Source organism: Zychaea mexicana, assembly GCF_025766255.1.
Source record: "Zychaea mexicana strain RSA 1403 chromosome Unknown BDB00scaffold_1, whole genome shotgun sequence".
Taxonomy (NCBI): Eukaryota; Fungi; Mucoromycota; class Mucoromycetes; order Mucorales; family Lichtheimiaceae; genus Zychaea; species Zychaea mexicana.
Window position 1 is genome coordinate 683,477 of NW_026516664.1, and position 14,496 is coordinate 697,972.

Below are 14,496 nucleotides of genomic sequence, written 5' to 3' on the forward strand. Positions count from 1 at the left end.
CAGACATATCTACCTACGTAATTGTAATGCCTTCAACGATGATCGTATTTATAATGCAGTATCAGTTGCTATAGCCAAGAAACTTAAAAGGTGAGTCATTGGTGGATCAAAATCTTGATTGGCTTGTTGTGTTTTGACGTTTCACGATGCAGGAAAGTACTGTATAATAGCTCCTAAAATACATGCCGCAAAATATTACACAGAGAAAAGGACCAACAATGACGTTATGTTGTTCCACAATGGCTTGGTTTTCCACAAGTTCATTTAAATGGAATTTTTTTTTGGACATTGATCATTTGCGCTCATAAAAAGGAAAACTGGAGAACTGTCGATCTTCTTGAGAAGAAAAGCTACCCTCCCTTTACTGTAAACAGCATCATCATCATCATGAACGATACATATAGCTACGATGTGTTTATCAACACGTTCTCCCATTTGTGCATGGCAGACAAAGGCAGCTACATGTTGCAGTTAAACGGCGGTCTGACGCAGTTTGTAGCTAATCTTTAAAGCAGGACGAAAAGACAGCTGTGTCACTATGTAGCTTTTTATAGATTAAATACTAATATGGCCATTCAGTGGAGGGGGAGCGGTAAAATCACATCATTACAACACTTCCACTTTCCCTCTTCTTTCACTACTCTCTTCTTCAACGCTTATATTATCGCAAATTCATATGCGCGTTCATGTCCTTGGTGCAGGCAGTGTTGGTTGCTTTGTTGCATCCGAGCTTCGTGCTCGTCAACATAATGTCACCCTAATTCTTCGCTCTCGAAGCGCTGTGCAAGAATTTCGCAATCGGTATCAAAGCGCAATCACCTTCAGACGCGTTGATCGCCCGGACCCGGTCATATTACGAGGGTTTGATGCCGTATCAATTGGTGATAGTAGTAGCCTCACCGAGCCTGTAAGCGCCCTTGTTGTCACGACCAAATCTCAGCATGCGCTGGCAGCTGTACGCTCAATCAAGCCTCATTTGTCACGCTCCAGCTCTTTGGTTTTACTCCAGAATGGAATGGGTGTTGCAGACGAACTACTTGGCAAATTATGGCCGATAAATGGTAATCTCGACGACAGCAAGAGCGATGACGAATATGCAGAATTATTACGACCATCCATCATCGTTGGTGTAAACAAGCACGCTACAAGAAGACTCGAGCCATTTTCAGTAAAGCATAGCTCCGGGTGGGATGGATTGAATGAGGGGATGTCGTTGGGTCCTATGCCTGGTGCTTCAAATGAAATTGTACAGCCATTAATGCAAGCTTTTGCCGAATGTCCCGGATTGAATGTCGCACTTGTACAATGGCCTGAGCTACGTAAACGCCTCATGCGGAAACTTGTTGTCAACGGCTCGATTAATGCTGTTGCGGCCTTACTGGAATGTACCAATGAATCGCTTCTGGATAATCCTTACGGCCTCCAATTATTGCGTGGGGTCTCCAAGGAAGCGTCTCAGGTGCTTACGGAGCTAAATGCTACCGAGGACGAGCTTTATGATAGCGTGTATAATACACTGGTGGTATCTGGGCCATATCACTGTAGTACTGTACAGGACGTATTGGCGCAGCGAAAAACCGAGATCGAATATATCAATGGTTATTTATGCCGTTTGGGAAGAGAGCGGAATGTTCCTGTGCCACTCAACGAGTTCCTTGTAAAGATGGTGCACGCAAAGGAATGCCGTATAGGCGCTAAATAGATATATACCATAATGAATAGAACCCTATAAAAAATACATACTTTCCCCTTTTCTATATTGTTGTATTGATTTTGTTTGTTCAAAAAGTAAAAATCAGAGGAAATGTTGTTTTATGGTGCCATATACTAAGGATCATGAAGCACCGAAAATAAAATCGAATAAAGCAAGTGAAAGATTAAAAAATTACATATTTTTTTTGGTAAGTAAACCAGTACTGCTAAACTTTGTCCAGCTTTTTCATTCTTTATTTTAACGAAGGTAAGTGTCATTACTATTGCCGTAGATATGAAAGCAAGTATTAACGAAGAAACGCCGAAGATAGATGCAACGCAAATCGAGAACGACCCCTCAACAACGTCGCGGTGCACTGGTACAGCTGCCAGGAGCTTTATCTGCCGACATCGACCCTAATCACTAATGGCATTTTGACTCTCTTATAAAAAATTACATAGAATGCGCATACACGCCATTTTCACTGTGTTGTACCTTCTCTTGATATTCACTTTCCCAGGCGCAGAAGTGACTGAACCCTTGAAGGGGTTAATAAATTAGAAACGATTTTGTTTATGATTACATATGTATAGAAATGAGAAAATAATCTACTGATTAGAAAATGGAATGCAAATAAGCTGATTGAGTATGATGTAATTATATAACAAAGAGACGTGTAGAAAGCTCAAGAACGAATTCAGAGAACTTTATCGAATGAATACAATATGATTTATATCGGATGTGGCCGAGTAATCCAACACTACTATATGTCAAAGAGTATGGGTACGACGCAAATACAGTGGTCCCTCTATAATTTCAAACCTGAAATTCACGGATTGTGGAAGTTAACGAATAATAGGACAAACTGCCATGTAAGGATGTTCTTTTTTTCAGGCACATCTTGATGTTACATGGGTTATGATACCAACGCTCATGAAGCTTTCACTAGAATGATCACGTATTTCACATAGCCTATTATCCAATATAATTACCTGGCCGGATTTGACCTTTTTTTTCACATGTACTGCTCGGTTCTGATGATGGATCATCTAATTCACCTAGCCTGTTATTTAACACCTTTACCTGGCCGAATTGACCTTTTCTCCACATAAATAATAGATAAAGATATGTACACCAGATGAAGAGACAATGGACGACCAAGAAGCACCCGGTGGAACAGAGACTGCTTGGCGCCCAACTGTACCATACACTGTCTTGAACTTCTTGGCCTCAGGTGAAGTTGAAGAAGCTACTGTATAACTAGTCTCCCTACCAAACTACGAGAGTTACGTGACTAGCTCCAAGCAAAACTGTTCGCTAGACAAAGCTCTTTAGCTACTTCTTTCCAAGTTGGGTTTTTTTATATTATATTCAATTCAGTTGAAATTAATAATGTGCAGTGCTTATTTTCTGAAAAGTATATATGGAGGAGTACTTTTTATTATGATCCTACAAGGCTCCAACCCTGAATAATCCATTGAATGTGAAATATACGCAGATGTGAAATTTTACTATGTTATTTTTCATTCCTGGTGAGGTTAATTGAGGTTCCACTGTGTATCTGAGAATGTATAAATAGCTAGTGGTCAGTATCTTGTGGTTTTTCTCCTCACTCAGGTTTAATTCAATGCATATACACTACACATAATGGTTTTGTTGGCATATAGCATTAGCGGGATAGCTAGTGTATTGACCGACCGATTACTATAGTAGCTACGTCGGATGTTGGTCATTCTAAATCTCATGCAACCAATGTTCCATGCTTGTGCTATCTATCTCGTATCCAGGTGTCAATGTCGGTAAACGGAACAACCAATATATCTCACAATTGTACGCTACGATTTGCGCGGCGAGGGTTCGAGTACTACTGCCAAGCAACTTCAAGCAACAGAAAAGACTGCATACACTACATACAAATTCGGATTAGCAATTTTGTAAAGTGAATAGTAGCTTGACAAAGATCCTTCGTCTCTAAGATACTGAACACTTTCATTTAGAAATATATCGTATAAAAAAGCATGTTATGTATATTTCTTCTCGAGGGTAGGGGATACGCTAGTTATCAAGTCAACGAATAAGGCTACCTCATCCATCTTCCTGTGCTGTCTATCTTTTCAGTCGTCTTTTTGTAGATGAGTGATGCATTTCAGTTTGTACTGGAAAAGAAACCATGCATTAAACTTGTTGCGCACCGCTACGTTCGTCGACTCCTTGTACAGCTGATGTCAACCAATCAATATCGCTCTGCAATTAATTGCATAAATCAAAATATGCCCAACGTTTCCTCAATGAGTGATGATAACTGCATACGCCTTCTACTGCAGGAAATGGCTTAACGCCTACAGGCGAAGCTCATACTATCATGCAAAACACTAAGACTTTCAAAACTCCACCAGAGATGCCATTATTTGTCAGCTTTCACGGTTCCTGAATAGTAAGCTAGCATGCCACTGTGCACAAACCAAAACAGTGGGTCCTAGAATAAACCGCCTTGCTCATCCATGTTATAAAACAACTCGATGAATCGTGCCCTTGTTTCAAACGTAAATGCTTCCACGTCTTTCGCTGCCTGCATCCAAAATCCCTATAAGCTCAAGTTCCAAAGAGTCGACCGTAATGTTATTGTAATGCTTTTTTTATTTGCTACTGCGGTGTATATGAAATAATGAACAAGTTCCAGCTCCTTGACTTTGTAAAAAGAAAGTGCATCATTCTTTTCACTTGTTCGTTTATTTCTTGCCAGCAGCGGCCTTTGCCTTCTTGGTACCACGGAGCTTCTTGGCACGGTTCTTCTTTTCCTTGCGCTGCTTACGGCCACCCTTGGGAGCTTCAGCAAGACCGATCTATTATTATAAAAACCCACGTTAATTACAGCTCCATTCAAATTGCGGGTAAATACGTAATTGTATAGTAATGCTTGGAAAAAAGACACGTACGCGGACAAGACGGTGCTTGGGCTCGAACTTCTTGAGGGACTCAACGGAGTCGTAGATCAAGGCGAAGCCAGTGGTCTTGCCACCACCAAAGTGAGTCTTGAAGCCAAAGACGGAGACAACTTCCTTGTTGGACTTGTACATTTTAGCAAGCTTCTCGCGGAGCTCCTCCTTGGCAACAGTGGCGCGACCGGGATGGATGACATCCACAACCATTTGCTTGCGTTGAAGCAGACGGTTCGTAAGGAACTTGCGGGTGCGGATAGTAACAGTTGCAGCGTCAGCCTAAAATGAGAGTTAAGATTCGAGTTAATTTCACATGCGCATAATTTCCAAAAGAAATTGGGAAATTCGAAACTCTCCCCCATTAGCACGACCAGCACCCCTATCATCCATCCATCCATCCAACTATCTATCCACCCGTATTTCCACGTTAATTTGCTGTGTCTGCTCTTTTCGTATATCGTTGTTCTTTTGGTGATGATGATGTTGATGATTGCTGATATGTGAGGTGCGTATAATATTTAATGGTCGGTCGGGTCGTAATACGTCGTGGCCATGGTGATCGTAGTATCTCCTTCTCCCCCATTTGATTGTATCCTCTCCCATCAACCAATCCATCCATTCATCCATCCATTCATCCATTTTTCCCACCATCGCTTTCTCATCCATTCATACTATGCTCTCCTGTATCAATTTACATACCATATTCGTGAAAGAGGGCGAATCTGAGTTGGGCCAGCAGGATTAATGGATGTGCCTCTCCCTCCTCCCATACTCCGGTCCGGAGCAATGCCAAGCCACTCGTGGGGTTCGAGCTCTGCCTTTGAGGCATTAATCGCTACTTTACGTACTGTGTTACTTTGGTAAACGGTACTTAACGATGCATAATTTTAAGCCTGTTATATGCATACTCAAATAAATTCAAATATTACAGGTCATCTTTCGAGCAAATATTAATCTTTTGCATCTAAGGATAAACGAGTCAAAACAAAACTACTATGTCGACCGTATAAATAAGTAATTACTGTTGTGTCGTTTCTTCCATAATCAAAGCTTTTACTAGTTGATTGTAGCAGAAAGTCAGAAAACACATAAAGTCTCGGTAACTATAACCCAACATGCCCTACGCCACAATCTTTTTCCAATACTTGCAATACGGTGTATTATCGTCGTTAAGATACCAAACAATGATCAAGTGTTCAGAAAGCTAGTGTGTAACCTCAACCTGAATCGTGTAACTCAAAGAACCGCCTTTACACATGGTTGAATACCTACTCTAGTTCCTAAACAGTTGAGAATTGCTTGTGGAAGGATAATATAAGTTTTGGGCGATCGCACTCTTTCTGTGCCCTCCTTTGACTTGAGTGATCATTATTCTGAGCGTTAGGCTCCAGGCTTTTGTATCTTTTTCATTTTACGCTACAGGAAAAGGAACCGTCCTTGAAAGGTTATATATATATTCATGAGAACGTATAGACAAAAAACCTGGAGAGCTTCTTGCTACGTCATTGAAATATACAGTGATTCTCCTTGAGCTTGATTTCCCTTTTAGACATAAAGGCGGGTGTGAAAGGACCAACCGTCCTTGGTTAAGCGCTTTCTCTTTGGAATATCAACGAGCTTGATGAATGATATTGTTGCGGTGCTTGTACTTTGATATTTCCAGTGAAGAAGAAACGGAAGATACACAACTAGATTGATATTAATGCGTGACGCACCATCAAGGGAAACAGCAATGGGTTATATTTCTCAAGAAAGAGGTAATAGGTGCAGCTTGAATGTACATAATAAGCTTTGGTTTCAGTAACTGATCTAAACTAGTTTCGGCATTGTGTGGGTCCTCCAAACTCCTGTGTTACGGCTCCGACACAACCTTTCTTGCCCCCTCCTTTGATACAGCACACAATGCAATGAGAAATTGATAATTTTTAATGTCTATCTGGCGACGAACTACAGTCAAGTAAAGGGGGTGTTTGGCGCTGAAATGAAGCATGATTGCAAGACTGTCATGAATGCAACAGCACGCGCTACAAGGCTGTAGAAAAAGCAAGTGCGGACATTTTCCCATGTTCCACAGGCATGCAACCAAGGCAACACAAGGATAAGTTTTTTCATTTCCTAGTTCCACTCAGGTTCCTTGTTTCGCTTTTCTGCTTGGCTTTTCCAAGGCTAGAAGTAACCCCACCTTCTCTTTTTCTCTTCTTTCTCTCACTTACTCTCTCACTCCTTGTGTGTAAACAGGTCGAATTAAAAAAAAAATAAGGGTTAGACGTTGACTCTATCTTGTGCTCGGCCACCAGCTCTTCCTCCCTTCCTTTACTTAATACTAGACCATATACATTTATACATATACCTCGTCCTATCTCTACATATCACTGAACCCCCAAATAGAACATACACACAACAATGCCGTCAGCAACGATGCAGATGCAATCCATCTCCGGAATCATCACACAAGTTCACAACACGAGTGGAGAAACACCTCCGCCACTGGTTGGCGCATCCATGACCGTCGTGGGTGACCGAGTATTTGTCTTTGCTGGACGGCTGGTGACGTCCAGAAAAATGACAAACTACATGTATGTGCTTGATCTCAATACGCTCCAATGGACGCGCCATATACCACCACCCGACTCCGCCAAACCGCCCAAACCTCGCTATTTTCATTCAGCTGATGTCTACAACAACACCATCGTTGTGTTTGGCGGTATGGGTTATTCGCGCATCTCAACAGACGGTCTGTGCGTGCTCGACGACATTTCTGTGTTTGATGTGGAAACAATGACCTGGAAACGACCGACGGTCGAGCCGTCTCTGTTTGCGCCGCGACCCCGTTATGCGCATTTGTCTGCGATCGTTGAAGATAAGCTGGTGATCATTGGAGGTCAGGATATGAACAACGGCTATCTTGGGGAAATCAATGTTTTGGATCTCAAAACATGGGAGTGGGTGCACGCCAAAACGTTTGACAAGCACGTGGGTGCTTACAGATCCATTGCAATCACCGCTCCTCCTCGGACTCGCTTGCCGGTTATGCTCAGAGAGAGTATGGGCGTGACAGCACCGACAGACAGCCCGTCAACAGCACCACTCGACGACAGCAAGTATGCCGCAGGCGGCAACAGCAGCAACAACAATAACATCGACGCGCCGTGCCCCATTTATCTATATACCAACTATAATTTTGCCGATGTCAAACGCGAACTGCAGCTCATCTTTACACCTTCCGGCGCTTCTTCGGCCATCGAGGATTGCTCAAACTACATGACTGGGTCTGCGATGCCTCCTGGTTTGAGATTCCCGACTGGCCATACCTTGGGTCACCATCTAGTACTTGCAGGCACCTACTTGTCCCCACAAAGCCAGTCATTCACTGTATGGGCACTCGATCTCGGCACGTTGACGTGGTCGCGCATCGAAACCGGCTCCGTTTTTACTCAAGGTTCATGGAACCGGGGTGTCCTTCACGAAGCCACGAACCGATTCATCGTTTTCGGTCACCGTGGACGTAACTTGCTGGATGATTACAACCATCGCCAAGTCAACTTTGATCACGTTGCGATGGTAGATATGGAGGCGTTTGGCGTCTACAACCTTCCCAAGTCTACTTGCTCGACATTGGCGCAAGAGATGGGTCTCAGCTTGCTCAACGAGCCTGCTGTCTCGGATTTCCGTATCGTCACTATTGAAAACCAGTCCATCCCGGTCAACTCGGCAGTCTTGTGTCAACGATGGCCTTATTTCGAGCAGTTGATGAAGGAGAACCGTGCAACAATCATGACCCGCAAACCGATTGACGCGATAAAGGAGAAGAACGACATTGACGCCAATGGTGACGAATCAAAAGCTGAAGCACAGCAACAACAACAGCAGCAGCAGCAAGTTCTCAAAGCACATAGCATGTCCTTCCCATACCCGCACCCAGTAGTAATTGCTCTTTTGCAATTCATTTATACAGATAATCTGTTGACCGCACAGCAATACCAGCCGCATATCCTTTCACAGCTTCTTCTGCTGGCAGACATGTACGATTTACCCCGGTTACGAGCCTTGGCAACGCACGCACTTCATCAGATGCTCAACATGTCAACCGCACCCTTAATTTTTGAAACTGCCGCGTTATCCCACCAAACCAGCTTGCAAGTGCGCGCATTAAAGATGATGATTGCAGCCAAAAAGATGATCCAACAACAGCAGCAGCAACAACAGCAGCAGTCGCAATTCTCGCCCATGGCGCCTCGTGAGAATACCTACTCAATGTATGCTGAATCAGTATCTGGAAGAAGCGAGGGCCAAACTATGCCTCGACGGTCACAGCAAGATGGCGTTCGACCCTCCTCGCCGACATCATCTCCATATGGTAGAAATTCGAGCGTGTCACCTCTGCAGCGGCAAGCATCAATAGACACTGTACCGATGTCTTCCATGTTTGATCATTTGTCCGGCACAAGCCCAAAGTTCGCTACCACACGTACCAGGACACCCTCGTATGCATCGCCGATGGGAAGTCCATTGACAAAGGGCACTTCGACACGCGCTGCAATGGGACAGTCGTTCAGTAGTCAAGGATATGCCGGTGCAGGCGCAGAGGCGTATCGATACCCGGGATCATCGTCGAGCCCGCCCCAAACACCTCGTCATGGCAGCGTTGTTGCGTCTGCGTTCCCCGAAACACCCACAACTGTCCACTCGTTAGGATCGCCAGGCTCGCCTCAGCCAAGTAGATCGTATAAGAACAAAAAGGAGCCAAAGGATGGAAAGAAGGGTGGTCAGAAGGAGAAAAAAGCTTTTCTAGAATCAATGGGCAACAAGTTCTCGATGAACTTTTAATTGTCGAACAGCCTTTGCTTCCTGTCTTGTCTGTTAAATATATTATGTCACGTGCATGGGTTATTCATATCTTTATTAATACACACCAACAACTATTATTTTTTGCTATATTTAAACTGATCGAACAAGTCTGCTCAAAGCGTCGAAGGGGTTTCCTTTAGCTCTCTCAAAGCTTTTTCAAAGAAATGAGTAAACGTTCCCGGTTCTTGAGCACCCGGGAAACCGAATCTAATAAGAAGGATGTCAGTAGCCACAACAGTGTACTAAATATACAAAACGGTGTTCTTTTATTTTTACCTGTGTTGAATGGTGTAATTGGGCACACCACTAATGCTTTCGGTCTTGTTTCGCTCGGCAGTTGCTCTCACCAAATCGACATCAGCATCCGAGTCGAGATAGTTTAAAGCCTTCAATTATTTATTTGTATTTAACAAGTTAATTCTTCCCTTTTCCGATGTGTTTAATTCCATATAACGCCAGATTACCTGTTCGCTATCGAGACCGACGCGGCCGGCAGCTGCTGCCAATACGTGATTATCACCAATATTGCGTTCGCGTTCAAAGTAGTCCTTGAACAGTTCTTCGACCAGCTCGCTCTGCTTGCCAAACTGTTTGGACCAATAGATGAGTCTGTGAGAGTCCAATGTGTTGGCCATAACACCTCCATACGAGAACTTGATACCTACATATAACACATACCATAAACATATGTTAGCAAAAAACCATTACAGCTAGAAGAGTGGAGAAATGTAAATTATTCTACCCTCAGGCGCGCCAACGCTTTGCATATAAGGAACCATCTCTGCAGCGCGTTGCTCGCCAAACTTGCGGCGATAGTGTTCCATTTTAGACTTTGGGTTATTTTTCGACATTGTTGGCGACAGTTGGAATGGGTGCCACTCAATGTCAAACGACACGTTGGGATTCGTAGACTGGAACTGTTCAATAGCTTTCTCCAGTCTGCGTTTGCCAATAAAGCACCTATAATAATTTGGTACCATATGAGCCAAAACATAAAAACATCACTCGAGGTGGACAGCGAGAACGGGAAACATCATTATCCTTATACTCTATATGACTTACCAAGGGCAGATTGTGTCGCTAATAATGTCGATCTTCAACTTGGCTGCCATTGTTAAATAGATTAGTAAGCTGTGAAAAAGTGCAAAACCCTCAAAGAATCCGCATTTATAGGAATTCGGAATAATGGTTTATCCAACCCTCTTTTGCATTGAGATGAATCACCCTCCCACACGACCACATTATGTTAAAGTAATTCCACTTTGCAACACAACCACGAGAAGTATTTGGTATCTGGGTAAATTCCATTTAAAGAACGTTATTTCCATTTAAATTGCAGTAATAGAATAGTATACGAGTTGCTCTTTTTAATCACTTTCACTACCGCTGCCGCTATCACTGACGCTCGCACTCCGAGCTCTTCGACGACGGTCTCCTCTTCCTCTTTCCCGATCCACACTAGAAGCACTGCTGACTGACGTACGACGAGAACGACGGCTGCTGCTATACTTTCGATGACGGTCATTTTCGCTTTCTGATGCACTGTAGCTTGGTGATCGACGGCGGCTACTGCGGGAGGATTGCTGGCGATCGTCGCGACGATAGCTTCTTCTGCTACCACGGTCGCTGTCACTATGACTGCTGTTGCTACGACTAGGAGATCTGTGTCGTCTGCTGCTGCTGGCCTTTGTTCTTCTTCTTCTTCTGTCGTCTTCAGACCCGGACGAAGCATCAGGTGATGATGATGTAGGACTTGGTGATCTTCGGCGTGAAGTGGTAGTACGTCTTCTTTTGTCTCGCTTTTCTTCATCTCTTCTGCTGCTGCTACGTCGTGGACTTGGACTGCGCTCACGTCTTGTTCGCTTCTCCAGAAGTTTTTGTCTTCTCTCCCTTTCTTCTTCCATTTTGGCAATACGTTCTTGCCTTTTCTTTTCCTGAAGCTCCTGGTCAAAAGCTGCACCTTCAACGTATGATTCACTGTCAATATTTAACGCTCGCATCATTTTCTTGTTTTCCTGCTCCTTTGCAGCGTTACGTTGGTGAGTCTCATGCTCTTGCAAACTATTTTTTTTGAAGAAGTTATTTCAGTTATTAAAACACAATCAATGGTGATATTAGAAATACAAAACACAAAGGAATATACTATACCTTTTAGCATCTCTGGGTTGGACTTCTTCAAAGTTGTTCAATAAGGATTCACGAAGCTCTTGGACTTTGGTCTCGACTTCGTCTGCATCGACACCGTCATCTTCGAGCTTGATCCGGAGCTCCATGCACTTGACTTCAACCTTTCTTTTACGATCATGAAGCAAAATGTCCTTGTTGGGAGCTCTGAACGTAGGGCGATCAGCTTTGAGATCGTTGACTGACGAATCTTGGAATTTGTCAATTCTGGGCGGTCGCACATGCGATAAGTTACGAACAACGTAACCATTCGTTCCTGTAAATCATAACATGAGGAAGAAAGTGTTAGTTTAATACACTGGCAATAGTTTACTGTTGTAAGGATGCATATATTGCATTGATTTACCTGAACCACGGGGTGTATTCAGACCAATGCCGTTATACATTTTGAAAAAATGAAAAAATTAAGTTATGAAAGAGGAACAGAAAGATTCCAAGCAGGGAAACGCTGCTACTTTACAGATTTTATGCCTCCGCACTGTTGCTTATTGGCAAGTTTCATCCACTTGTTGAACCAACCCCCTTTTGCTTAAAACTCTTAGTTTATTGGGCAACTAGACTCTCTATTTATTTTTTCAAACAGACTTGATGACCTTGGCAGGGCTACCAAATGCCAGCACATTATCAGGGATATCTTTGGTAACAAGTGAGCCGGCACCAATGGTGACACCGTTGCCGATCGTGACGCCAGGACAGATTGTTACTCTGCCACCAATCCAACAGTCATCACCAATCTTGACGTCCTGGCCGAATTCCTGATGACTTAGTCTCTCAACGGAATCCAAAGGGTGGCCCACTGCATAAATGTGAACGCCAGGACCAAAGTATGTACGGTCGCCGACTGTGATTTTTCCAACGTCCAAAAAGGTCGTGTCAAAGTTGATATCGACCTTATCGCCTAGGAAGATGTTGTAGCCATAATCGCATCGAACATTGGGTCTGACGCTAGAATCTTTGCCAATTCGACCGAAAAGGCGCTTGGCTACTCTATAGCGTTCTTTGTCGTCCACAGTGTCGTTGAACTCTTTTTGTAATAAGGCTGCTTTGTCACGGTCTTGGGTGAGTTCTCGGTCGTATGGAACATACAGGTCACCAGCAAGCATCTTCTCCTTTTCGGTGGGCATTGTTTTGCTGTTGTGGTTGTTAGACTGTAAAAGTGAACTTGGTTTTGTAAGGAAGTAGAAGAAAGGTTGTGATGGGCCGCAGTTACCTGAAAAGCTAAGTGTCTAATTTTAGTTCATTTGTCGGAAACAGCGCCACGTAAAGACAGCTGCTTTTGGGGGGGGCACAAATTCTGCCAAGTGAAAAGATAAGCATGAACAAAGAACTCGTTCTCTGCTTCATAAACATCATCAACGACATAAACAAGAATATAGAAAATCCCAACGAAGATGGCTTTTATCTATAAATAGACTGTCTAAATACTCTGGATAAGTCTAGCACAGTTATTTTTAAGCTCTCTTCGTTGCTCCCTAATCAAGTTGCACAAACTATATGCTTACAGCCACACCAGAATTTGGATTGATAAAAGAAAGTATAATTAGTGCTTTGTAGTGATGCTGTACGTTTCTTTAACTGGGTGAAAGAACACTATCAGTATGTACGAAGAACGCAGCTGAGACTATTGCCATTTAATCAAAAAGAGCTTTCCAAGCAATCATGGCTCATCAACAACTACAGATCAAGTGTAAATGATGTATATAAAGCAAGTTAGATGGTGCTGTATTACACTTCGATCAATGTTAGTCCCACAGCAGCGCAATGCAGCATTGACAATAGCTCAGAGTTACAAGAACCTATTCATAAGGCTTATACTGCACCGCTTAGTTAACTATAAGTAGATATAGATATCCACGATTTTGTTTGTTTTAATTACTTTCTGCTCATGGTGGTATGTATAAAATATGATACTCCATTCTGTATCGACAATATCAACTGTTATGAATATATTTCGCTGCTAAGCAGATGTATAGAATGATCATTATTGTTGGTTTTCGAGCCATACCCTCCAAAGAGCTATAATGAAAGATATCGACGAGGGATACCAGCTGTGAGTAAATCATTTTCTTGGAGTATGTGAGATAAGGTGGTGGAATGCGTACGACTATATCAAGTCAAAAAGTTATCATAGTGAAAAAAATGGAGGTAGCTGTACTATACTAGTTATCTTCGCGATCGCTAAGCAAGCAACTGTTTTAAAGTAGATTTGCTGCGATCATATAATGCTCCTTTCTACTTAGCTTTAAACGCAAGCACTAATCTACAACAGCTCTTTTGCTGAATGTCTTATTACTTTTGCTGCCTTCGAGAGTAGATTCTTTTTCCGTGATTCCTTCTTTTTTGCCTTGGAGCACGGTCGCCCCATTGTCCGGCCTCGCTTCCAGCAATGAGTTGTGTTCCAGAGAACACCGGCTTCACTTACTTGCTCTTTTTCTCAACTTCACCACCTGCTTTTGCCCGAGTGTATTGGAAACATTGTCACTGAAGCCATCAAGTTGGAGCAACGGTTTTGAACCGACACGCTGATTGGCATGACCGGGCAAGCTCATGAGCCAGCTACATCAAGTCAGTCGCTGGTCGTCTCCTTGTCTTCTTGGGCATGTCAAAGCATTACAAAACCCTATCAGCCCTTTAACTTTTGGACATGATTTTAGCTTCAAGGAAAAGCCAACCTTTTTTGAGAAGCGTGTCTCGTGTTGACGAGAAGAATTCACGTTATAGACCCAAACTTTTAAAGGGACTTTTTTAATACGTTCATCTCCTTCATATAATCCAACCTTTCCTTTACATTCGGATGCTCCTATTATTATGGGATTTATATAGCACTTGTTT

At 43.0% G+C, this 14,496-nt stretch overlaps 5 protein-coding genes across 5 annotated transcripts; 2 read left to right on the forward strand and 3 right to left on the reverse strand.

Annotated features, from left to right (window-relative positions):
- The first annotated feature begins 334 nt into the window (after positions 1–334).
- BDB00DRAFT_794921 (ketopantoate reductase PanE/ApbA C terminal-domain-containing protein) lies at positions 335–1,870 on the forward strand. Its single transcript, XM_053121340.1, has one exon. The coding sequence runs from the start codon at positions 677–679 to the stop codon at positions 1,700–1,702; it is 1,026 nt and encodes a 341-aa protein (XP_052985897.1). The 5' UTR covers positions 335–676; the 3' UTR covers positions 1,703–1,870.
- Positions 1,871–4,225: 2,355 nt separating this feature from the next.
- On the reverse strand, positions 4,226–5,694 carry BDB00DRAFT_10102 (40S ribosomal protein S24). The gene is made up of 3 exons (XM_053116049.1): positions 5,332–5,694; positions 4,630–4,911; positions 4,226–4,536 (listed from the first exon to the last, which is right to left on the reverse strand). The coding sequence occupies exons 1-3, from the start codon at positions 5,332–5,334 to the stop codon at positions 4,423–4,425; spliced, it is 399 nt and encodes a 132-aa protein (XP_052985898.1). The 5' UTR covers positions 5,335–5,694; the 3' UTR covers positions 4,226–4,422.
- A 1,341-nt stretch (positions 5,695–7,035) lies between these two features.
- Positions 7,036–8,871, forward strand: BDB00DRAFT_732776 (uncharacterized protein; the record flags this gene model as incomplete). Its single annotated transcript, XM_053118344.1, has 3 exons — positions 7,036–7,706; positions 7,758–8,395; positions 8,513–8,871. Coding segments are annotated over 3 exons (1,668 nt in total), but the record flags the coding sequence as incomplete, so codon positions are not given.
- A 687-nt stretch (positions 8,872–9,558) lies between these two features.
- BDB00DRAFT_10208 (thioredoxin-like protein) lies at positions 9,559–10,719 on the reverse strand. The gene is made up of 5 exons (XM_053116055.1): positions 10,543–10,719; positions 10,223–10,440; positions 9,945–10,141; positions 9,757–9,866; positions 9,559–9,687 (listed from the first exon to the last, which is right to left on the reverse strand). Exons 1-5 carry the CDS (start codon positions 10,590–10,592, stop codon positions 9,594–9,596), a joined length of 669 nt encoding a protein of 222 aa, XP_052985900.1. The 5' UTR covers positions 10,593–10,719; the 3' UTR covers positions 9,559–9,593.
- Positions 10,720–10,847: 128 nt separating this feature from the next.
- BDB00DRAFT_752961 (cwf21 domain-containing protein) lies at positions 10,848–12,050 on the reverse strand (the record flags this gene model as incomplete). Its single annotated transcript, XM_053118658.1, has 3 exons — positions 10,848–11,541; positions 11,629–11,920; positions 12,011–12,050. The coding sequence occupies 3 exons, from the start codon at positions 12,048–12,050 to the stop codon at positions 10,848–10,850; spliced, it is 1,026 nt and encodes a 341-aa protein (XP_052985901.1).
- Positions 12,051–14,496: the final 2,446 nt, after the last annotated feature.

What these genes read in the sequence shown, in the direction of transcription:
- BDB00DRAFT_794921 (XM_053121340.1), top strand. Translation starts at nt 677, where the DNA reads ATGCGCGTTCATGTCCTTGGTGCAGGCAGTGTTGGTTGCTTTGTTGCA.
- BDB00DRAFT_10102 (XM_053116049.1), bottom strand. An exon ending in CCAAGCACCGTCTTGTCCGC is followed by an intron (nt 4,537 to 4,629) that starts GTACGTGTCTTT and finishes TTATAATAATAG; the next exon opens with ATCGGTCTTGCTGAAGCTCC.
- BDB00DRAFT_10208 (XM_053116055.1), bottom strand. Translation starts at nt 10,592, where the DNA reads ATGGCAGCCAAGTTGAAGATCGACATTATTAGCGACACAATCTGCCCT. An exon ending in AAGCGTTGGCGCGCCTGAGG is followed by an intron (nt 10,142 to 10,222) that starts GTAGAATAATTT and finishes TGTTATATGTAG; the next exon opens with GTATCAAGTTCTCGTATGGA. An exon ending in TCGGTCTCGATAGCGAACAG is followed by an intron (nt 9,867 to 9,944) that starts GTAATCTGGCGT and finishes AAATAATTGAAG; the next exon opens with GCTTTAAACTATCTCGACTC.